This window comes from Schistocerca gregaria, chromosome 2, assembly GCF_023897955.1.
Source record: "Schistocerca gregaria isolate iqSchGreg1 chromosome 2, iqSchGreg1.2, whole genome shotgun sequence".
NCBI classification, from domain to species: Eukaryota; Metazoa; Arthropoda; class Insecta; order Orthoptera; family Acrididae; genus Schistocerca; species Schistocerca gregaria.
In genome coordinates, this window is record NC_064921.1 from 626,750,605 (window position 1) to 626,774,809 (window position 24,205).

Consider the following 24,205-nt stretch of genomic DNA (forward strand, 5'->3'; position numbering starts at 1 on the left):
CCAATGGAGAGATCATCATGATACTTCTTCAACTACAGGCCTCATGTCCTGTGGATACACGTTACGTGTCTTTAATGCAGTTGTTTCCATTGCCTTCTGCATCCTCATGTCGTTGATCATTGCTGATTCTTCCGCCTTTAGGGGCAATTTCTCACCCCTAGGACAAGAGAGTGACCTGAACCTCTATCCTCTCCTCCGCCCTCTTTGACAAGGCTCTTGGCTGAATGAGGCTGACTTCTTATGCCGGAAGTCTTCGACCGCCAATGCTGATTATTTATCAAAATTTAGGCAGTGGCGGGGATCGAACCCGGGACTGAAGACGTTTTAATTACGAATCAAAGACGCTACCCCTAGACCACGGATTAGCAATATTTGATTCAGATCATACAGTTTTGTGTTTTTCTCTAAACTAGCCTGTGTGGATAAGGACACATTTTATAAATACACAATTCAATTGTGACACTATTTATGTTTTCAAGTAACGAGCTCCTTATATTCATACGAGCCGAAAGTTAAAGCAAGGTCTTTAAAACACTTAATAACTACCTTAGCCAAATGTCTCAGAGCAAACAGAAATGAGTTTGCCTACTTTTATAACATTTTTATGTAGTGCCGTCTGGATTATAGATGTATTTTATACATAGCTGTTATTTTTCAGAATAAAATGCTGTTGTCAATTACACTATTAGGAAATTAAACGAAATAAATTTCCTAACTATGTAACTGACAACAGAATTTTGTTCTGAAATTTATCAGCTAGTTAGTTCGTTAATTACATGTTACAGAGGACATTTGCGCGATTTAAATCGCAGTCATAAGGAACGAGTAAGTTTGCTGTTTATACATACTTCATTACCTGCTTGTTTTGTGTGACCGTCTGTTTCGGCGAATTACAGATTACTAAAGGACACAGTAGTTTAAACACAATGAAAATGAGCGTATCAGGCTCCGTCACTACTAATGTTATAACTGACATATTGTAGCTGTAGACATCACTATTCTTTCTCAGCCAGGTAAAGATCTTTTTCATGTATTACATATACCAAAACTGCTTAAGGTAATATTCATTTCTAGGAAAGAATAAGATATCCACAAAAAATAAGTTATGTTTAAAATTTGCTTTCCTACATGCCAGACATTTTATGCTTGGAGCAAACGATCAAAGACTTTTGTGGCTGCGTATTTAACCATTTTCTGAGGCACTGGCAGCTTTTGTAATAACTGATGAAGTTGACTAGTGTTGCCCGCATCTCGTGGCCATGCGGTAGTGTTCTCGCTTCTCACGCTCGGGTTCCCGGGTTCGATTCCCGTCGGGGTCAGGGATTTTCTCTGCCTCGTCATGGCTGGGTGTTGTGTGATGTCCTTAGCTTAGTTAGGTTTAAGTATTTCTAACTTCTAGGGGACTGATGACCATAGATGTTAAGTCCCATAGTGCTCAGAGCCATTTTTTATTAGTGTTGTATATGTTAATAACTGTGACGTTCTTAAATTACGAATGGTTATTTTAGTCAAATTTCGTTACTGAATATAATTATTATGAAGCACCAAATATTATTGTGGTTGCTAGCTTTTATGCAATCAGTACTCACTTTCTAAGTGATAACTACTCCAAAAGTACGCGGATGAACCATAAGACAATTAATGAGTGGAAAGGTGCAACATATGTTAAAATGTTGGTTTTTCTTAGAAGTGGCAGTCTCCGAAGAGCAAAGGTTGCTGAACCCAGATGTTTGAAGCTGGATAACATGGTTAATACAGTTCAAATTCCCATCAATGTGTATATAAAAAAAATTTGCAGCACTGTACCTTACTTCAAAAATGGTTCAAATGGCTCTGAGCACTATGGAACTTAACATATGAGGTCATCAGCATCCTAGAACACAGGACTACTTAAACCTAACCAACCTAAGGACATCACACACATCAATGCCCGAAGCAGGATTCGAACCTGCGACCGTAGCGGTCGCGTGGTTCAGGACTGAAGCGCCTAGAACCGCTCGTTCACTTCGGCCGGCTCTGTACCTTACTAACCGAGTCCTATTTGTGGCATTGTACCTTAATTGTTAGTGTTTGCTTTCTGAACAAAACTGGTTGCACTACACTTCGAAGTATCACAGACACTCTCCACAATGAGGCGGCTAGGCTGGCCACAGGTGTCTATGGGATCAGTCCCATAGTCAGTACCTGTGCCAAATATGTGGTACTTTAATATGTACGCTCTTCAGTGTGTTGGTTTTTCTTTTAACTCTCTTCCCATAAACACGCCACATAATTTACAACCTGATGTTTTCTTCATTGTCGTAACTGCAGCACATTTCTGGCCTGCTGCCCGGGAGAAAATTAGCATTAATTTCTTATCCTTGCCACATGTACTTGGAGGCACTACCCAACCAAAAAACTTGCAAGTTGTAATAGTTGTAATTATTAGTCAGCAGATGACGTAAATACTGATGTAATGTTGTTCAGTGTGCCGTTCTCAGTCACCAATAGAAATATCTGTACTTATACCCATTACAGCCTGTATAGATCTTGAGGGCACTAAACCAGACGAAATGTGTTAGAGGTGCGAAACTCCTCATCGGCTCTGACTCAGCTAAGCACACTGCAAGCCATGCAGTGCAGTAGAGAAACTAGTAAAATGTATGTAGAAAATCCTTCTTTGTTTATAAAATCTAGGGAAAGAGGTGATTTTCTGCTGGGTATTAGTGTATGTAGGAATCCAGGACAATGAAATGGCAGTTGCAGCAGCCAATCAGCCCCGCGCAGTTCTTATAGTGGAACAATTTATTGTTGAACTACATGCAGCGGCCCCACTGTTGAGACTCAGTGTAATGTTCAGTTGCGAAGACGAGTGGCTAAAAGTGAGATACGACAAACTGCAGCCAGTGAGGTTAATTAAACACACCGGAAGAAATGATTCATTTCCTGCAGACATCACGCCAGTACCGGGTAACACCACCTGTAGTTTTGATAACTGTTTCACTTGATCGAGCGAAAGAGTCCGCAAGCTTATTCGGGTATGTTATACTCAGGTGAAGCCACTCATTGGTGATAAGATATCGCAGAGCTACCAGTTTGTGGGCAAGTTGGTTGTTACGTTTCACCTTCTGTTCCAAATAGTCCCAAGGATGTTCTGTGGGAACGGGTGATTTTGCGGGTCAGTTCAGATGTGACAGGATGTCTTGGTGTTCGTTGAACCAGAAACATATCCATGCAACCTGGTGAATACCGATATTGTCATCCTGGAAGATGGAAATGTCCACAGCGAACCCATGATGAAGACATAGAAAGAAGGACGACAACCGGTCATCGAGAATTCTGAAATAATCGTCCCAGTTCATCCAGAATGAATCTGCACTCTGCAGCAGAGTGTGTGCTGATATAAAGTTTCTTGGCCGATTAAAACTGTGTGAAGGACCGAGGATCGAAATCGGGACCTTTGCCTTCCGCCGGCAGGTGCTCTACCATGTGAGCTACCCAAGAACGAGTCACGACCCGTTCTCACACTTCCACGTCCGCCGGTATATCATCTCCTATCTTTCAAACTACACAGAAGTTCTCCTACGAAAGTTACGGGACTAATATACCTGGAAGAACGTAGGAGATGACGTACTGGTGTAACTGATGTGTTTCAAACTACACAGAAGTTCTCCTACGAAAGTTACGGGACTATTGCACCTGGAAGAACGTAGGAGATGACGTACTGGTGTAACTGAAGCTGTGAGGACAGTTCGTAAGTTGTGCTTGGATAGCTCATATGGTAGTCTTGCCCGCGAAAGGGAAAGGTGCGGAGTTCAGGTCTCAGGCTGACACACAGTTTTAATCTGCCAGGAAGTTAACCATGGTTCATGTTCACGGAAACCTGAATGAGTGGGCCCAGGTTCTGGTACAAAAATCGCCTCCGGAAACCAGAGAAGCACGTCCAACTTAAATTATATCTAAGTGCTATAGATTAAACGATTCACTGGGGCGTTAGTGCAGTCGACGCATTAGAGCTGTTGGAAAGAGGTAATATCGCGACCCGTCAAGCCACGCTACACGCCTCCAGACAGCTACAGTTCAGTTTCTGTGTTTCTTGGCCCACTGAAGACATCAGCTTTGCTACTGTGAGCAATGGCCTTTTCGAGGTATTAGACACCAAACGTAGTGTGTTTGCAGTCCCTCATTTACTGACAGAAGAAATTCCTGTCGAGTTAAAAGTGACTGTCATTGACGAAGTATGGAATTCGTCAGCAGTCCCTGCCAGTTATGATCTTTTTACTATTCTTAGGCCGTGTTACATGGCTGTGAGTAGTACACCATTCCTTACAGAAATGCTGGTCAGTCTGCGTAGACATACAAATCAGGCAACATCGTTCACAGTGAGGAGATGGGCGCGTGCAAACACGATACATAACACATTCTTGCCATTCTGTCACGACTTCAAATAAACCCATCTCACCGCAGGAATACCATACACTGAACTGGGCAATATGCACCACTTCACTGCCATGACTTACGCCAGGTATGCAGATTCACGTGACTGTCTGGTAACAGTTGTACACCATAAGTAGCATTCCAAAGCTCTTTTGCGGGTTTAAGGGTGTTGTAATACACACTAAGGCAAAAGAAGATGAACCACGAAGGAATTAGCCGAATCAGACGGCAATAGGTAGATCTAATATACATGTACACATAAATAAATGACTACAAATTGGATGATTTATTCAAGAAGAGAGCTTAAAAAACTGAGCAAATCAATAATGCGTTAGTCCACCTCTGGAGAAGGTCAATAATGCGTTAGTCCACCTCTGGCCGTTCAGCAAGCAGTTATTTGGCTTGACATTGATTGAGAGAGTTGTTGGATGTCCCCCTGAGAGATACCATGCCACCTTCTGTCCAGTTGGCGCGTTAGATCACCATAACCCGAGCTGGTTAGATGGTTGGAGAGCCCTGTCCATAATGCTCCAGACGTTGTCAGTTGGGAAGAGATCCGGTGATCTTGTTGATCAAGGTAGGATTTGGCTAGCACGAAGACAAGGCAGCAGCAACTCTCGCCGGGTGCGCATGTGCACTATCTTTACGAAATGTCAGCCCGGGATGGGTTGCCAGGAAGGGCAAGAAAACGAGGGTTTGAATATTGAGCGACAGTCAGGATGGTGTCCAGATACGTCTTCACTGACAACTGTACACCAGTCAATGAGATAGCAGGCTGAATACGTGTAACCCCCCCCCCCCCCCCCTCTCCGAAGAGTGGTGGGATACCAATCCCCAACTGAGAACGTTTGGAGCATAATGGTCAGGGCCCTCTAACCGTCTCGGAATTTTGACGATCTAACGCACCAGTTGGACAGAATTTGGAATGATATCCATGAGGAAGACATACACCAACCATGTCAATCAAAGCCAAGCCGAATAACTGCACGCGCATGAGGACCAGATGTGAACCAACGCATTAGTATCTTGCTCTTTTTCTTAAACAGATCATCCAATTTTTTTTTAAAAAAAAATAAGTTTTTCGTCTGTACATGTACGTAACATCTACACATTTCCGCCCCAATCGGATAATTTCTTCGTTGTGCGTCTTTGCCCCTTAAGGTTAGAGTATACGGCGAGCTGGTGTGCTTTGTAGCTCCCTCCAGAGACTGAGGCGCAGCGAGCTGGCCTTCACGCTCCTCCGGATTGGCATTCCTTCCTTCACGTTTCTGACGACTTAGCGGAACAGGAAGAGAAGAGGAAGAGGGCCTCACCGGCGAAGTGCGGCCCGCCGCCGGCGTTGTACCCGGGCCGCCAGCGCCTGCGCGCCAGCACGGCCCGCCACGGCTGCTTCGAGTGCAGCGCCGGCTCGCTCATCCAGTCGTCCGGCCCGATGTGCACCAGGTCCAGGTGCGTGAAGTGCCGCGCGAAGTCCTCGAACGACATCCTGCAACAGCACAGCGCAGTCTAACTCACTGCGCGCCGCGAGGCACGGCGTACACTACGTCACCGATAAGGAAATAACAGTCTGGGAAAAATTACATACTGCCCGCTTTCACCATTGTTTTAATATACCGTGTCGGTACACTTAAAGTGCAACTAGTTGCAGAGGTCCATTGTGGGCAGAATTTCTTCGATTTCTTTTGCACAGCATACAAACCATAGTCACAGGTGTATGAAACTCTAGAAGTTATTTAATTTATGAAAAAATGAATGAACTGTTACATTTTAAACTTCATGTTTAGAAAAAAACTCAAGTTTTCTAGTTAATTACCTCAACTGTTTCCACAGTTTTTAATAGATTTGGAAAATTCTAGAGCTTCATACACCTGTAACTACTATTTGTATGCTATGAAAAATTCATCGAAGACTCTGTCTTACTTAGGAAGAAAAGTGTACCTATAGCAACAAATGCAGCCAGTAACAAGTGAAAAAATGATGCAATTTCACATGTAGGAAAAAGGTATTTTGCTACGTTTTTGAACTTCCGCTGAGATACGTGTGAGTCCTCAATCTTTCCTGGTCATGTTGACAAAGTTTTATGAATTTATTTGTAAAAGTATAGACAGTAGAAATTAAAATGTCCTGTGAAGACTCTCCTGCTCCAGGTCGGCCCGTTTGACGTCCTACGCTCCTAAATACGCAACCGAATTACGCTGAAAAAAATTAATTTCAAATTGTGACCACAAGGTGCAAATCTGGCTCCGGTATGACATCCACGTTGTCATTTGACAACGCATAACGTGAGTGAACAGTACACATATCGAAAAGAGAGACCATTCTTGGTTAGTGGAACTATTTTATGTGAACATCACCAATTGCAGTGCAGCATTGAGGGAGAATTCGAAGACTCAAAGGTCTGAGGAGAGACCCGATGTCAACAGATGGTTAAAGAAGATGATAATGAAATTCGAAACACAGCTGAGCTCGGTGTGTCATTTGGAAGATGGTGTCTTCTCCCAATGGAAGTTATCTAAGAGGTTTCGTTGCTGTAACTGGATACGAGCACGTCCCCAGGTACAGCTAGTGCTCATGCAGTGTCACGAGAATTGTCCATCCCATCGTCAACAGTACAGAAAGTTTTGCATTCTGTTTTACACTGGTTCCTGTATGAGATACAAACGGTGCAGCAACAGAAACCTCATGATCCGCAGAAATGTTCTGAATTTGTTCTTCGATCTCTCGCACAGATCGATGTTGATGATATGTGGCTGGTCAATATTCCATAGAGTGACGAGGCACATTTTACACAACAGGATGTAGTGAATAGACAGAACGGCTGAACTTGGGCTACTGTTAAACCACGCTTTGTGCACGAAGAGCCATTGCACTTGCCGTATGCGACTGTGAGGTGTGGATTCACAAGCAGCTTTATTCTCGGTCCTTTCTTCTTTGGAATACACCCAGAGGTCCTGTCACGTGTACAGTGATGTATGGACATTATTGAGACCTCATTGTACAGCGTCTGATTTCTACTTTTAAAGGCAGCCGCGGTGGTCTCGCGGTTCTAGGCGCTCAGTCAGGAACCGCTCGACTGCTACGGTCGCAGGTTCGAATCCTGCCTCGGGCATGGATGTGTGTGATGTACTTAGGTTAGTTAGGTTTAAGTAGTTCTAAGGTCTAGGGGACTGATGACCACAGATGTTAAGTCCCATAGTGCTCAGAGCCATTTGAACCATGTTTCCACTTTTAAAGAGTGCAACTGTCTGTAAAACACCATTTTCATGCAAGGTGGGGCAATACCTCATATCACAATCTCTCTCGAAGGTGGTATCCCCAGGGGTCTTCTAGATGCATGGCCTGCAAGATCCCCTGATCTGAATCCACGTGAGTTTTGACTCTGGGGACCGTTTACCAGGAGCACGTTCGGTCTCTTCCTGATCTGAACTCCAGTATACAGGTACACGTTGCTCAGATTCCACTGGGAAAGTCGCGAGCAACTGTTCATCTCGTAGTTTTACGGATGCAACGTCTCATCGACGTCTCCAGTGCTCATACTGAACGAACTGTGTAATTTAATAATAAAACGAAGATTACTCCTTTCTCACTTGTTTGACCTTTTCTACCCACATCCTGTTTCTAATCCATTGGATATGGAAACATTTATATACGTCTTTCTTGCATTCACAGAGTCATTTTTGTACCAGGTGGAAAAACTGGAACAATTTATTTTTTCGGCGCATATCGCATTAGAATAAATACCAAGTTTCGTTTCTGCTCAGTAATTACAACCCACGCTGGACCTTTCACAGTAGCTGCACAACTAATTACAACCACACGGCACTTAACTGCTTGTTTAAAGTGTCCATGTCATTATGTGCATATGAGCCGCTCCCCTAAGCACACGACCACTCCTTCCTCCGTACACCTCAGTTTACAAATGTTGAAACTCGTAAAATTCGCTAAGTTTTTAATAATTGTTTACAAAATCGTATCACATTTCTCTAACGAATGTAACAAAAATCTGGCAAAGTTTATACTCCTTTAGCGAATATAAACATACATGAATGGACAAAGAAACGAAATAAAACGTCGACCTATATACTACCGGCTGCATTCAGTATTATTGACAACGGATTGGAGACGATACGTTCCCGATTTACGATGCATGTAGTTACTCGTTAGATTTTATAATGATTCTTTGTCGCTTGTTTTTATCTATTGGCTACCTGAAAACCACTTTGTAGTCGAAATAGATTCCGGTACTGTGAAATGCTTATCATATGATGGTTAAGAACAGATAACGGTTCCACGCATCAAGTGGCCAGATCGTACTCTAGGGCTGAAACTCATACAAGGGAAAGTTATGGGAAAAGTTGGCGTACTGTTGAACAAGCCAAGCATGCAGCTATGAGCTGGCTGGATTAGACCGCGTCACCTACAAAGCGTGACTCCCTATTGTTCGTAGTTTGAGTACAGAAAGCGATAACGGAACGCGTTCTCCGGCAGCAGCGATGGTTCCTGGTGTAACGTTAGTGAGTTAACTGGTGGCTTCATGAAAAGGCAAAACGTCGAAGATAAAGGGAACCCAACGTGCTTATAAGACACTTCATAATGCGTATAACTGAATACCACGCCATAGAGAATGGAAAACTAATATCTCCAGAAAGAAAAGCAAGTTTGAAAATACTTACTTTAAGCATGCTACAATAGTTTACGTAACTGTGCTAAGACACAAACCACGTATCTACATGGAAACTTCGTACCGGAATAGACATGGAGAAAACTGTGACAATAGGACGTAATTGGCAATTGGACTATTGTTATAAAAGGAAACATCAGACTTCAAGCGACTATAGATTTCGATACCTGAAATTATGTTCTTCCATTACATGGCGAATCACTGCTGCCGACGTGACAGTATGCATTATCATATCCCAATAAGTGTCAATTGTTGTGCCTTGTCTCCTGTACTCAATGTGCAGAGTTTTGTAAGAAAGCATATGCTAAATATGCCCCTCCTTTTGATGACAGCCGTTATTCCCTCGTGACTAAAATCAGGGCAAACATACTTGGGACACAGCAAACCATTTTTCTTCATATGCCTAGCACTTTTATTTCAGACCCTACAAAAATAAGGTCTTATACTTTTGCCGTAGATGTGTTGAATGAAAAGCAGCAGATTATTTTGTAAAATTGTGCGATGATTACTAGGCGACACATGCTTTGCTGGAAGATAAATCTGAAAATACAGCAGTAGCAGGTAGGCAAATGAAAAGTAATTCTAATTCGAGGCTGAATCTTCAGAACAGAGTAGCACAGCTAACAGATGATGAATGTCGTGACATCATCACAGGAAAAAGTTCACAAAGCAGCCAGAAAAGCACCGTTGTCCGCAGAGGAAAGAAAACTGCATTTATATTTTAGCTGCAACGTGACGTTCACTGCAGTAGCGAGAGGAAATGAATAAAAACAGACTAATGAACTACCTGGAAATGCACAGCAGCACAGTTCGGTTTCCAAGGCATTACACGTCCAGAATCAACTGCAGAAGAGATTACGAAAGCGGTACTCCTAGCGCTAGGCAAAGATAATTGAGTCAGAGGCATACCGAGTGATTCGAAAAGAAAGAACAGATTTCAGTGGTTTATTGCAGACAAACTATACAAGATGGAAATACATTGCTCATGTCACTCGATAGAGGAAGGTTCAAAGATCAGACACGGATGCGCTGTTGTTTGTAGCATTGTGGTGACCACACCGTAAGAGAAATCGTTTTGTAGGTTGGAATTTGGGCGAAGTCGATTCATCGTTCGAGTGCAACGTGCATTCCGCAATACATTCGGCCATTTCTGAAGATCTATGACTGGCATACAAAATTCCTGAAAGTCGGTTGCCTATGCAAAAGAAAGAACACTGGTCGGCCACGCACGTCTGATCAAAAATGTCGAGCGTGTCCGAGATGCGTTCACACGGAGCCATCGGAAGTCCACGAGACTGGCATTCCAGAAACTTCAGCTTCCTCAAACAGCGGTGCGGCGTGTTGGGAGACGACGCCTGCACATGAAGCCTTACAAGTTGCAGTTACTTCAGCAGTTACGTCCAGACGACCACATCAGAAGGTACGAATTTTGCAACTGATTTCTCCAGGGTATGGTAGAGGACACTGTTTTCCAAACGACTGATCTTTTCGAACGAGTCGACGTTTTATCCATCGGGTAAAGTAAACCGCCACAATGTAAGAATTTGGGGGTCACAAAATCCTGGCGTCGTCATCGAACATGAAAGAGATTCACCAAAACTGAATATGTTTTGTGCCGTTTCTGTTCACAACGTTTATGGACCCTCCCTTTTTTGCGGAGGAAACTGTCACAGAAATGTCATACCTGAACATGCTGCTAAGTTGGTTGTTTCTTCAACATCAAGAAGATTCCAATTATTTAATTTTTATGCATGACGGTGCCAAGCCTCAATTTCACCTTGAGGCGCGGGGTTATCTCAACACCACCATCCCACAAAATTGTACTGGAAGAGGAGGACAACAAGACCTTGATCATTGTTTTTGGCCTCCCAGGTCACCAGACCTCACGCGCTTCATTTTTTTTTTCAGTGGGATGCATGAAAGACAGATTCCTTGTCCCCACGTATGGCAGCTACTCTTAAAGAGCAGAGAAATCGAATTGTTGAAACTGTTGATTTAGTAAGAAGGGAGCTGCTGAATCGTGTGTGGAATGAAATGGACTACCGTTTCAGCGCTTCTCGAGCAACGCATGGTGCTCATGTTGAATGTAAGGTGTAGTGTCTGTGAGAACATAAAATTTTGGTGCTTCCTCTATCCAGTTACATGTGCAATGTGTTTAATTGTGATAAACAACTGAAATCTGCTCTTCCTTTTTGAACAACCTTGTCTTTTTTTATCTATTCTAGGGATCTGACAATGATGATAAAACTTTACTAAAATGGACAGAATTATTTGGAGCAAGTTACGAGCCTAGAAATGTACTTCAGCATGCTAAGTATTGCTCCCGTACGGACAGCGAAGACAAAATTATACTAATTAATGCGCCTACAGAGGCATTTAGGCAGTGATTTCACCACACTCTATACGCGATTGCAATGGGAAGGGATTTTAACATGTGGTACAATGATAAGTGCCGCCTGCCATGAACTTCAGAGTCGTTTGCACAGTACGCATGTAGACGTAGAGGTAAAATACTCTGATAACTAGTTTCAATCGCACCTGGCTTAATGGATAGACAACACAGGGCTAAAATAAAATGAAAATTGCAGAAAAGTCTACAATATCAAAAATTATTTCATGTGACATTGGATTTGTGCAGCAGCTTTAGAAGTGATTTTGTCTTAATATACATATGAAGGCCTTATTTCAGTAGTGGTACAAGTCCACTTTTCTTCATTCTGAGATACGGAGTCCTAGGGTTAAATGAGCGCTGAAAAATCTGCAGTTGAGATACCAGAAATATTCAAGTATATGGCTTCTTGCTAGAGGTCAACCTTTCTCTCTGTTTGTTTGGACCATTAATGTCAGAAGCATTATAGAAAGAAAAGTGGAGGTAATGGATCTGTACCACTACTGAAATAAGCCTTTCATATATGAGGTGAATAAAAAGTTTCCGTTTGATTGTGATGCTGCAGCATATATGCAACTCAGTGCGACTCCGGTGTTGGTATATGTACAGAGGTGTCAAAACTCATGGGATACCGATATGCACACGTACAGGTGGTGGTAGTTCCGCGTGCACAGGGTATGAAAGGGCAGTGCTTCAGCGAAGCAGTCATTCGCCTCAGGTCATTCACGTGACGTGGTTTCCGACGTGATTATGGCCGCAAGTCGGGAATTGACAGACTTTGATCGCGGAATGGTAATTGGAAAGACGCATGGGACATACCATTTCCGTCATCGTTAGGGAATTCAATATTCCAAGATCCAAAACGTCAAGAGCATGCCTAGAATTTTAGGCATTACCTCTCAACGCATTGGCCGACGGAGAGCAGCGGCGTTTGCGTAGAGTTGTCAGTGTTAACAAACAAGCAATACTGAGTGAAATAACGGCAGAAATCAATGCGGGATGTACGACGAACGTAAGCGTTAGCATAGTGCGGTGAAATTTCGCGTTAATGGGCTATTGCAGCTGACTACCGATCCGAGTGCCTTTGCTACCAGCATGACATCGTCTGCAGCGCCTCCCCTGTGATCGTAACTATGTCGGGTGGACGCTAGACACCTGGAAAACCATGGCCTGGCAAGAAGAGTCTCGATTTCAGTCGGTAAGAGCTGACGACGGGATTCGTTGTTGGCGCAGACCCCACGAAACCGTGGACCGAATTTGTCAACGACATTTACGGGACATAATGGAGAGGTCGGTTCGCCGAAAACATTCTGTACCGGCAACACTTTCGCAATTATAGGCAACATGGCCCAATATTTCTGCAGGGGACTTCAGACGACTTGTTGAGTCGATGCCACGTCGAGTTGCTGCACTACGCCGGCCAAAAGGGGATCCGACACGATATTAAAAGGTATCCCACAACTTTCGTCACTTCAGTGCAAGCACCGACATGTAAGCAAGGGGCTCGACATGTAGGCAAGAGGCTAGTGTTGCCTTCGATTGGAAACTTTTTGCCGGCCGGAGTGGCTGTGCGGTTCTAGGCGCTACAGTCTGGAACCGAGCGACCGCTACGGTCGCAGGTTCGAATCCTGCCTCGGGCATGGATGTGTGTGATGCGCTTAGGTTACTTAGGTTTACTTAGTTCTAAGCTCTAGGCGACTGATGACCTCAGAAGTTAAGTCGCATAGTGCTCAGAGCCATTTGAACCATTTTTTGAAACTTTTTGATTTCCCCTTATAAATGATTTTACAGTTGATGTTACACGTGATACAAGGAAATTCTTTTTTCTGAAGACAGATGTACGTCATAACTGATAGCACACAATACAAATGTAGCAGTCAACTAAGATTATCATCTGTTAATATACAGGGTGGTCCACTGATAGTGACCGGGCCAAATATCTCAGGAAATAAGCATCAAACTAAAAAAACTACAAAGAACGAAACTTGTCTAGCTTGAAGGCAGAAAGCAGATGGCGCTATGGTTGGCCCGCTAGATGGCGCTGCCATAGGTCAAACGGATATCTACTGCGTTTTTTTAAAACAGGAACCCCCATTTTTTATTACATAATCATGTAGTACGTAAAGAAATATGAATGTTTTAGTTGGACCACTTTTTTCGCTTTGTGACAGATGGAGCTGTAATAGTCACAAACGTATAAGTACGTGGTATCACGTAACATTCCGCCAGTGCGGACGGTATTTGCTTCGTGATACATTACCCGCGTTAAAATGGACCGTTCACCAATAGTGGAAAATGTCGATATCGTGTTGATGTTCGGCTATTGTGATCAAAATGCCCAACAGGCGTGTGCTATGTATGCTGCTCGGTATCCTGGACGACATCATCCAACAGTCCCGGACCGTTCGCCGGATAGTTATGTTATTTAAGGAAAAAGGAAGTGTTCAGCCACATGTGAAACGTCAATCACGGCCTGCAACAAATGATGATGCCCAAGTAGGTGTGTTAGCTGCTGTCGCGGATAATCCGCACATCAGTAGAGACAAATTGCGTGAGAATTGGGAATCTCAAAAGCGTCGGTGTTGAGAATGCTGCATCAACATAGATTGCACCCGTACCATATTTCGATGCACCACGAATTGCATGGTGACGACTTTGTACGTCGTGTACAGTTCTGCCACTGGGCACAAGAGAAATTACGGGGCGACGACAGATTTTTTGCACGCGTTCTATTTAGCGACGAAGCGTCTTTCACCAACAACGGTAACGTAAACCGGCATAATATGCACTACTGGGTAACAGAAAATGCACGATGGCTGCGAAAAGTGGAACATCAACGAACTTGGCTGGTTAATGTATGGTGCAGCATCATGGGAGGAAGGATAATTGTCCCCCATTTTATCGATGGCAATCTAAATGGTGCAATGTATGCTGATTTTCTACGTAATGTTCTACCGATGTTACTACAAGATGTTTCACTGCATGACAGAATGGTGATGTACTTCCAACATGATGGATGTCCGGCAAATAGCTCGGATGCGGTTGAAGCAGTATTGAATAGCATATTTCATGACAGGTGGATTGGTCGTCGAAGGAGCATAACATGGCCCCCACGTTCACCGGATCTGACGTCCCTGGATCTCTTTGTGTGGGTAAAGTTGAAAGATATTTGCTATCGTGATCCACCGACAACGCTTGACAACATGCGTCAGTGCAGGGTCAAAGCATGTTCGAACATTACGGAAGGCGAACTACTCGCTGTTGATAGGAAAGTCGTTACAAGTATCGCCAAACGCATTGAGGATGACGGACATCATTTTGAGCATTTATTGCATTAATGTCGTATTTACAGGTAATCACGCTGTAACAGCATGCGTTCTCAGAAATGATAAGATCACAAAGGTACATGTATCACATTGGAACAACAGAAATAAAATGTTCAAACGTACCTACGTTCTGTATTTCAATTTAAAAAACCTACCTGTTACCAACTGTTCGTCTAAATTGTGAGCCATATGTTTTTGACTATTACAGCGCCATCTAGTACAAAGCGAAAAAAGTGGTCCAATTAAACATTCATATTTCTTTACGTACTACACGAATATGTAATGAAAAAATGAGAGTTCCTATTTTAAAAAAACGCAGTTGATGTCGGATTGACCTATGGCAGCGCTATCTAACGGACGAACCATAGCGCCATCTGGTTTCCCCCTTCAAGCTAGACAAGTTTCGTCCTTCGTAGTTTTCTCGTTTGACGCTTATTTCGTGAAATATTTGGCCCGGTCACGAACAATGGACCACCCTGTATAATAAATTAACATTAAACATTGACAGGGTTGGCGATGCGTTTTTGACGGCGGTACTACGACATAGAGATAGTGACGCGTCTGCTTCGTGGCGTAATGTACAGGGTGCAGTGAAACGGCCGCCTCATGCCGCCAATCTTGATCCAGTGCTCGGTGAGAGAGGGCTGTCCTCTCTCAGCGATACTGTACGCCTTCGCTTTGGTTCGCTTTGGAACCGCTCTCTGTGGCTTCCGACAACGCCTGGCGGGGATGAGACGTGGCAGACACACTTGGTGGTGCTGTGCTTATGCCGACGATGTGCTATTCCTCTTTCATTGTGGAAATGAAGTCTGTGCAGCATTGGCGTGGTTGGCGGTCTACGGCACGGTAGTCTCAATGTCCAAAAGTCGCATGCCCTATAGGTAAGGGACTGTCCGATGGGTGCATCACCCCCGAATCAGTTACACGATACGTTGCTGAGGCATTGATTTCACAACTAACCTGCCACTTTGAATAGCCATCAACTGCAGGCATCTATTAAATCAGACCATAGCAGCGCTAACCGATCGTCGTCTTTGGACTTCTGCAACGGACGCGATATGTCACTGTCTGTTTGGCATCGCGCATTCCACATGTTGCGCAGATGTTCCAATCCCGCCATGTCCTGCTCGCCACATAGCGCCTTCTGGGCCCTGTTAGTATGGACATGCCCTTTAAGATCCGCTACGAGTTTCTCTCGCTCTTGAGGTACCGACGAGGGTAAGGATTCTTTCATGTTTAGGGCAGCGAAGGCTGTGTTGTAAGCTCTCACAGGAAGATGCGATAACGTTGTTCGACATGTCTTACAAGCCTGTCTTATATATTGGCCAATTATTCCTTGAAGCTACACTCCTGGAAATTGAAATAAGAACACCGTGAATTCATTGTCCCAGGAAGGGGAAACTTTATTGACACATTCCTGGGGTCAGATACATCACATGATCACACTGACAGAACCACAGGCACATAGACACAGGCAACAGAGCATGCACAATGTCGGTACTAGTACAGTGTATATCCACCTTTCGCAGCAATGCAGGCTGCTATTCTCCCATGGAGACGATCGTAGAGGTGCTGGATGTGTGGAACTGTGTGGAACTCCTGTGGAACGGCTTGCCATGCCATTTCCACCTGACGCCTCAGTTGGACCAGCGTTCGTGCTGGACGTGCAGACCGCGTGAGACGACGCTTCATCCAGTCCCAAACATGCTCAATGGGGGACAGATCCGGAGATCTTGCTGGCCAGGGTAGTTGACTTACACCTTCTAGAGCACGTTCGGTGGCACGGGATACATGCGGACGTGCATTGTCCTGTTGGAACAGCAAGTTCCCTTGCCGGTCTAGGAAAGGTAGAACGATGGGTTCGATGACGGTTTGGATGTACCGTGCACTATTCAGTGTCCCCTCGACGATCACCAGAGGTGTACGGCCAGTGTACGAGATCGCTCCCCACACCATGATGCCGGGTGTTGGTCCTGTGTGCCTCGGTCGTATGCAGTCCTGATTGTGGCGCTCACCTGCACTGCGCCAAACACGCATACGACCATCATTGGCACCAAGGCAGAAGCGACTCTCATCGCTGAAGACGACACGTCTCCATTCGTCCCTCCATTCACGCCTGTCGCGACACCACTGGAGGCGGGCTGCACGATGTTGGGGCGTGACCGGAAGACGGCGTAACGGTGTGCGGGACCGTAGTCCAGCTTCATGGAGACGGTTGCGAATGGTCCTCGCCGATACCCCAGGAGCAACAGTGTCCATAATTTGCTGGGAAGCGGCGGTGCGGTCCCCTACGGCACTGCGTAGGATCCTACGGTCTTGGCGTGCATCCGTGCGTCGCTGCGGTCCGGTCCCAGGTCGACGGGCACGTGCACCTTCCGCTGACCACTGGCAACAACATCGATGTACTGTGGAGACCTCACGCCCCACGTGTTGAGCAATTCGTCGGTACGTCCACCCGGCCTCCCGCATGCCCACTATACGCCCTCGCTCAAAGTCCGTCAACTGCACATACGGTTCACGTCCACGATGTCGCGGCATGCTACCAGTGTTAAAGACTGCGATGGAGCTCCGTATGGCACGGCAAACTGGCTGACACTGACGGCGGCGGTGAACAAATGCTGCGCAGCTAGCGCCATTCGACGGCCAACACCGCGGTTCCTGGTGTGTCCGCTGTGCCATGCGTGTGATCATTGCTTGTACAGCTCTCTCACAGTGTCCGGAGCAAGTATGGTGGGTCTGACACACAGGTGTCAATGTGTTCTTTTTTCCATTTCCAGGAGTGTATATCTGCAGCGCACTATTGCCCACTCGTTTGACATTGTCGAGGACAAAATACACCAACCTGGAACTAAAGCGCCGAAGGTGAATAAAACAAAGTACCCCAATACAGTGGTGTGGTGTGTGGCAGGCGGTGAACGCCGCCACTTCTGATATGGACGTCCAGTCCTCTTTTTTTGTATGTCCGTCCTTTGTTACATGTCGGTTAACGGGAAGCAGGCGTGCCAGTCTCGCCTATATCAAATTAATCTCGCGGACTCTTTATTGTGTGTAACTTGAAGAGTGATGGATAACGATGGCCATCGCTTTGTCAGCGGATCGGCGAGTGATGTTTGGCATTTGGTGGGCCAGATTTTGGCTTTCCTCACACGCGTGACTCCCGACCGTTAGCTGCATAATCGCTCCTCTTCCCAGGTGACGTGTATTTTCCGAGAAGAAAAACGTCATCGGTACGCGGCCACGGCGTCCACTACTGGTTCGGTGACGGTGAGAAGATATACCTCGATTGTTGACACTACTCAAACCAACGTCACTGTGCGATCGTACGGAACCCCAAGTACGCCAGCAATACTTCTTAAATTTTCTGTGGAGCGCGTTCCGTAACCTGTCCCGGACTGTCCACGACAGCAGAAGCTGAACGTAGAACCGTTTTTGTTAGTATTGAACTGTCTATGGTGACACATTACTACGTGAAGATATGTATCGATAATTCCGCAGCGAGTAGCTCTAACAGCGTCTTCAAATGGCTCTAAGCACTATGGAACTTAACATATGAGGTCATCAGTCCCCTAGACTTAGAATTACTTAAACCTAACTAACCTAAGGACATACTCACATCCATGCCCGAGGCAGGATTCGAACCTGCGACCGTAGCAGCAGCGCGGTTGCGGACTGAAGCGCCTAGAAGCACTCGGCCACAGCGGTCGGCGCAGCGTCTTCACGTCTTAAAAAGACGACCTCTCTTGTTTTTGTTCCTGTTTGGCAGCCGACGAGGACCGAACTTCATTTTCCCTCCCCTCGCTATTATGAGGCATGCCAAAGCACGAGCTTTTGTAATACGTTGGTAATGGTACAAAATAATAATAATAATAATAATTATTATTATTATTATTATTATTATTATTATTATTATTATTACTCTTTTCTTCTTTCTCTTTCCTTGGATCGTATGCCCTCCATCGTGTTTAGTTCTGAGGGGTCATTGTGGCCAGGCCTGGGTTTGCGACCCCTCCCCATTTTTCCCCCACCACCCACTTTTTCATAAATTAAAAAAATGGCGGTTATGGCAATCGTTCTAGAGAAGTGTAGAATCCGGTTTCGAATCCTAGTCCACCATAAATTTTCACATGTCGTCGTTGCATTTAATGCAGTGGCCGCATACAAATGGTGTCTATTGTTATGGACAATACCGAAAGAATAGACACCACACACATAAAAAATTGCCGTCTGGTTTAACAAAAGAAAGAAGAAGTACGTTTGTTATAGTTGTCTCGTTGATTTCCTCGGCCATATTATCGCACAATTTATTCCTCTAGTAGAAAGCACTGTTTCAGTGGATATGTTGTGACAGTCCAAAATTTTTACCAGATCTGGACTCGAAACGGGATTTCCTGATTTTCATTAAAAGTAGAAAAAGCGCGTTCGTGTCTCGGTAAAGCATAGTTTTTCGTTTGTCAAGACACATTCATAACAATGCAACCTCAAGGTTTCTGAACGATTTGTACTGATATAATTTCATACCCTATACCTCCGTAGTTCAAATTTTCAAATGTGTGTGAAATCCTATGGGACTTAACTGCTAAGGTCATCAGTCCCTAAGGTTACACACTACTTAACCTAAATTATCCTAAGGACAAACACACACACCCATGCCCGAGGGAGGACTCGAATCTCCGGCGGGACCAGCCGCACAGTCCATGACTGCAGCGCCTGAGACCGCTCGAATAATCCCGCGCGGCTCCTCCTTAGTTCTGAAGAAAATTGAAGAGAAGGTGGAGGATATGCTGAGTGAAGATCAGTTTGGCTTCACAAAGGGATTGGGAACAAGAGGCGATTCTGGCACTGAGACTCGTTATCGAAAAGCAATTACAGAGAAATAAACCAACTTATATGGCCTCTGTAGACATGGAAAAGGCATTTGATAACGTTACCTAGCAAGAGATGTTCAGAGTGCTGAGGAAAAGTGGAATAAAGTACAAAGACATCCGTGTGATAGCTTCTATAAGAATGAGGTGGCAGTGATTAGGAACTGTCACCATGAACAAGAAGCAAACATTAGAAAAGGGGTAAGGCAAGGATGTGCTCTCTCTCCTCTTATATTCAATGCTTACGTCCAGGAAGCTATAGACCAAGTTCGAGAAACTACTGAGGTGGGGATCAAAATTAATGGGCAGAAGATAGACGTGCTACGTTATGCAAATGATATTGCTATAGTCACGGAGACAAAAGAAGATCTAGAGGAAGTCCTCAGAACAATGGAAAAAATTCTATGCAATCAGTATGGAATGAGAAAAAACAAGAAAAAGACTAAAGTGATGGTATGCAGTACAAGAGCAAAATATGAACCTCTGAGAAGAGAGAAGAAATTTACTTACCTGGGAAGCAAAATCACAAGAGATGGTAGAAGCCGAAAAGAAATTGCATTTAATCGGAGAAGGAACTTACTCACCAGCAACAAAAAATGGCTCTGAGCACTATGGGACTTAACTTCTAAGATCATCAGTCCCCGAGAACTTAAAACTACTTAAACCTTACTAACCTAAGGACATCAAACACACCCATGCCCGAGGCAGGATTCGAACCTACGACCGTAGCGGTCACGCGGTTCCAGACTGTAGCGCCTAGAACCGCTCGGCCACCCCGGCCGGCCCACCAGCTACAACATCAGTCTGAAAATAAGGAAACGTATCATGAAAGGTTTCGTTTGGAGTGTGGCCCTATACGGATGTGAAACTTGGACGATTGGAAGAGAAGAGAGAAGACGGCTAGAGTCGCTCGAGATGTGGTGCTATAGACGGATGATGAAGAACAGCTGGAGAGACAAAGTAACAAATGAAGAGGTGCTTAGAGGAGTACGGGAAACCAGATCTCTGTGGAGGCACATCCAAACAAAAAGAGACGTACTTGTAGGGCACATCCTACGACACAACAACATCATTGGAATAATAGCAGAGGAAGCTATTGAAGGAAGGAATCAGCGGGGGCGACCAAGCATATCATACATGCAACAGATCATGAATGACGTTGGATGTTAGACAAACGTGGAAATGAAGAGGAAGGCAGGAAGAAGAGAGAAATGGCGTTCTGCTGCAAACCAACCTCAGGGTTAAACACGAAAAGAGAAAGAGATGCCTCCTTATTGATTTTATACCCATGTAGCAAGGAAGGCAAAGCAGAAAGGTGGAAGGAGTATATACAGGGTCTATACAGGGGCGATGTTCTTGAGGACAATATTATCGAAATGGAAGAGGAGGTAGATGAAGATGAAATGGGAGATACGATCCTGCGTGAAGAGTTTGACAGAACCGTGAAAGACCTGAGTCGAAACAAAGCCCCAGAGTAGACAACTGACAGACTTGAGAAAGCCAGTCTTGACAAAACTCCACCATCTGGTGAGCAATATGTATGAGACAGGCGAAATACTCTCAGACTTAAAGAATAATTCCAATCCCAAAGAAAGCAGGTGTTGACAGATGTGAAAATTAACGAACTATCAGTTTAATAAGTCACAGCTGCAAAATACTAACGCGAATTCTTTACAGACGAATGGAAAAACTGGTAGAAGCCAACCTCGGGGAAGGTCAGTTTGCATTCCGTACAAATGGTGGAACACGTGAGGTAATACTGACCCTGCGACTTATCTTAGAAGAAAGATTAATGAAAGGCGAACCTACGTTTCTAGCATTTGTAGACTTAGAGAAAGCTTTTGACAATGTTGATTGGAAAACTCTCTTTCAAGTTCTGAAGGTGGCAGGGGTGAAATACAGAGAGCGAAAGGGTATTTACAATTTGTACAGAAACCAGATGGCAGTTACAAGAGTCGAGGGACATGAAAGGGAAGCAGTGGTTGGGAAGGGAGTGAGACAGGGTTGTAGGCTCTCCCCGAAGCTATTCAATCTGTATATTGAGCAAGCAATAAAGGACACAAAAGAAAAGTTCGGAGTAGGTATTAAAATCCATGGAGAAGAAATAAAAACTTTGAGTTCGCCGATGGCATAGTAATTCTGTCAGAGTCAGCAAAGGACTTGGAAGAGCAGTTGAACGGAATGTACAGCGTATTGAGAGGAGGGTATAAGATGAACATCAATAAAAGCAAAACGAGGATCATGGAATGTAGTCAAATTAAGTCGGGTGACGCTGAGGGAATTAGATTAGGAAATGAGACGGTTAAAGTAGTAAATGAGTTTTGCTATTTTGGGAGCAAAATAACTGATGATGGTCGATGTCGAGAATATATCAAATGCAGACTGGCAATGGCAAGGAAAGCACTTCTGAAGAAGAGAAATTTTTTAACCTCAAGTATTGATTTAATAGTCAGGAAGTCGTTTCTGAAAGTATTTGTATGGAGTGTAGCCATGTATGGAAGTGAAACATGGACGATAAATAGTTTGAACACGAAGAGAATAGAAGGTTTCGAAATGTGGTGCTGCAGAAGGATGGTGAAGATTAGATGGGTAGATCACTTAAGTAATGAGGAGGTATTGAACAAAATTGGGGAGGAGTTTGTCGCACAACTTGACTAGAAGAATGGATCGGTTGGTAGGACATGTTCTGAGGCATCAAGGGACCACCAATTTAGTACTGGAGGGCAGCGTGGAGGGTAAGAATTGAAGAGGGAGACCAAAAGATGAATACGCTAAGCAGGTTCAGAAGGATGTAGACTGCAGTAGGTACTGGGAGATGAAGAAGCTTGCACAGGATGGAGTAGCATGGAGAGGAGCATCAAACGAGTGTCAGGACTGAAGACCAGAACAACAACAACACCCATAGATTCACACAGACACACACACACACGCTCTAGATTCTTGTGTTGTGTGAATGTGGTGGGCGCAGGTGGAGGCAGCGAGCACTGACCAGAACTCGCCGTCGTTGCGCACGCGCACGGAGAGCAGCTCCTTGTCGCGCTCGGAGAGGCCGTCCCACTCCCAGGAGCGCTCGCTCCAGGGCCCCGTCCACTCGCCGCGCCCCCACGGGTTGCGCAGGCGCACCAGCGGCGTCTCGCCCAGCGGCCCGCGCACGCGCGCCAGCCCCGTCACGCTGTACGCGTGCTGCGTCACCAGCCCGTTGCGCAGCCGCAGCTGCCGCCGGCTCTCCTTCTCCTGCACATCCTCACTCTGTCATCTCGCGTTCCTCCTGTACACTACATACAGACATCTACGTACTCCCAACACACAACAACTCACTGTGCTTACAAGTTAGAGAGGTCAATTAGTTCCAGAGATCTTTTAAATCACTCTTTCATCAAATTATGTGTATCGCATCAGTTTACAGGACATGCATACACGATTTATGTTAACAATAATGAACACTTTAATTTTTTAATCCAACTCATGCAACTACACTATTGGCCATTAAAATTGCTACACCACGAAGATATCGTGCTACAGGCGCGAAATTTTAACGACACGAAGGAGATGCCTTGATATGCAAACGATTAACTTCTCAGAGCATTCACACAGAGTTGGCGCCGGTGGCGACACCTACAAAGTGCTGACATGAGGAAAGTTTCCAACAGATTTCTCATACAAAAACAGCAGCTGACCGGCGTTGCCTGGTGAAACGTCGTCGTGATTGCGGTTTATCGTATCGCGATATTTCTGCTCGCGTTGGCCGAGATACAATGACTGTTAGCAGAATATGGAATCAGTAGGTTCAGGAGGGTAATACGGAACGTCGTGCTGGATTCAAACGGCTTCGTATCACTAGCAGTAGAGATGACAGGCATCTTATCCGCATGGCTGTAACGGATCGTGCAGCCATGTCTTGATCCCTGAGTCAACAGATGGGGACGTGTACAAGACAACAACCATCTGCACGAACAGTTCGACGACGTTTGCAGCAGTATGGACTATCAGCTCGGAGACCATGGCTGCGGTTACCCTAGACGCTGCATCACAGACAGGAGCGCCTGCTATGGTCTACTCGACGACGAACCTGGGTGTACGAATGGCAGAACGTCATTTTTCGGATGAATCCTGGTTCTCTTTACAGCATCACGATGGTCGAATCCGTGTTTTGCGACATCGTGGTAAACACACATTGGAAGCGCGTATTCGTCATCGCCATACTGGTGTATCACCCAGCGTGATGGTATGGGGTGCCATTGGTTACACGTCTCGGTCACCTCTTGTTCACGTTGACGGCACTTTGAACAGTGGACGTTACATTTCAGACGTGTTACGACCCGTGGCTCTACTCTTCATTCGATTCCTGCGAAACCCTACATTTCAGGCGGATAATGCACGACGGTATGTTGCAGGTCCTGTACGGGCCTTCCTGGATACAGAAAATGTTCGTCTGCTGCCCTGGGCAGCACATTCTCCAGATATCTCACTTACTGATTACGTCTGGTCAATGGTGACCGAGCAACTGGCTCGTCACAATACGCCAGTCACT

The 24,205-nt window shown here is 45.0% G+C and overlaps 1 protein-coding gene across 1 annotated transcript in view; it reads right to left on the reverse strand.

Annotated features, from left to right (window-relative positions):
• LOC126334637 (calpain-9-like) overlaps nucleotides 1-24,205 on the reverse strand; it is a 977,125-nt gene that overhangs the window by 42,370 nt on the left and 910,550 nt on the right. Inside the window, exons 7-8 of the mRNA XM_049997074.1 lie at nucleotides 22,664-22,908; nucleotides 5,730-5,902 (exon numbers count right to left, since the gene is read on the reverse strand). Coding sequence (XP_049853031.1) covers nucleotides 5,730-5,902; nucleotides 22,664-22,908 — 418 coding nt within the window. The remainder of the gene's footprint in view (nucleotides 1-5,729; nucleotides 5,903-22,663; nucleotides 22,909-24,205) is intronic.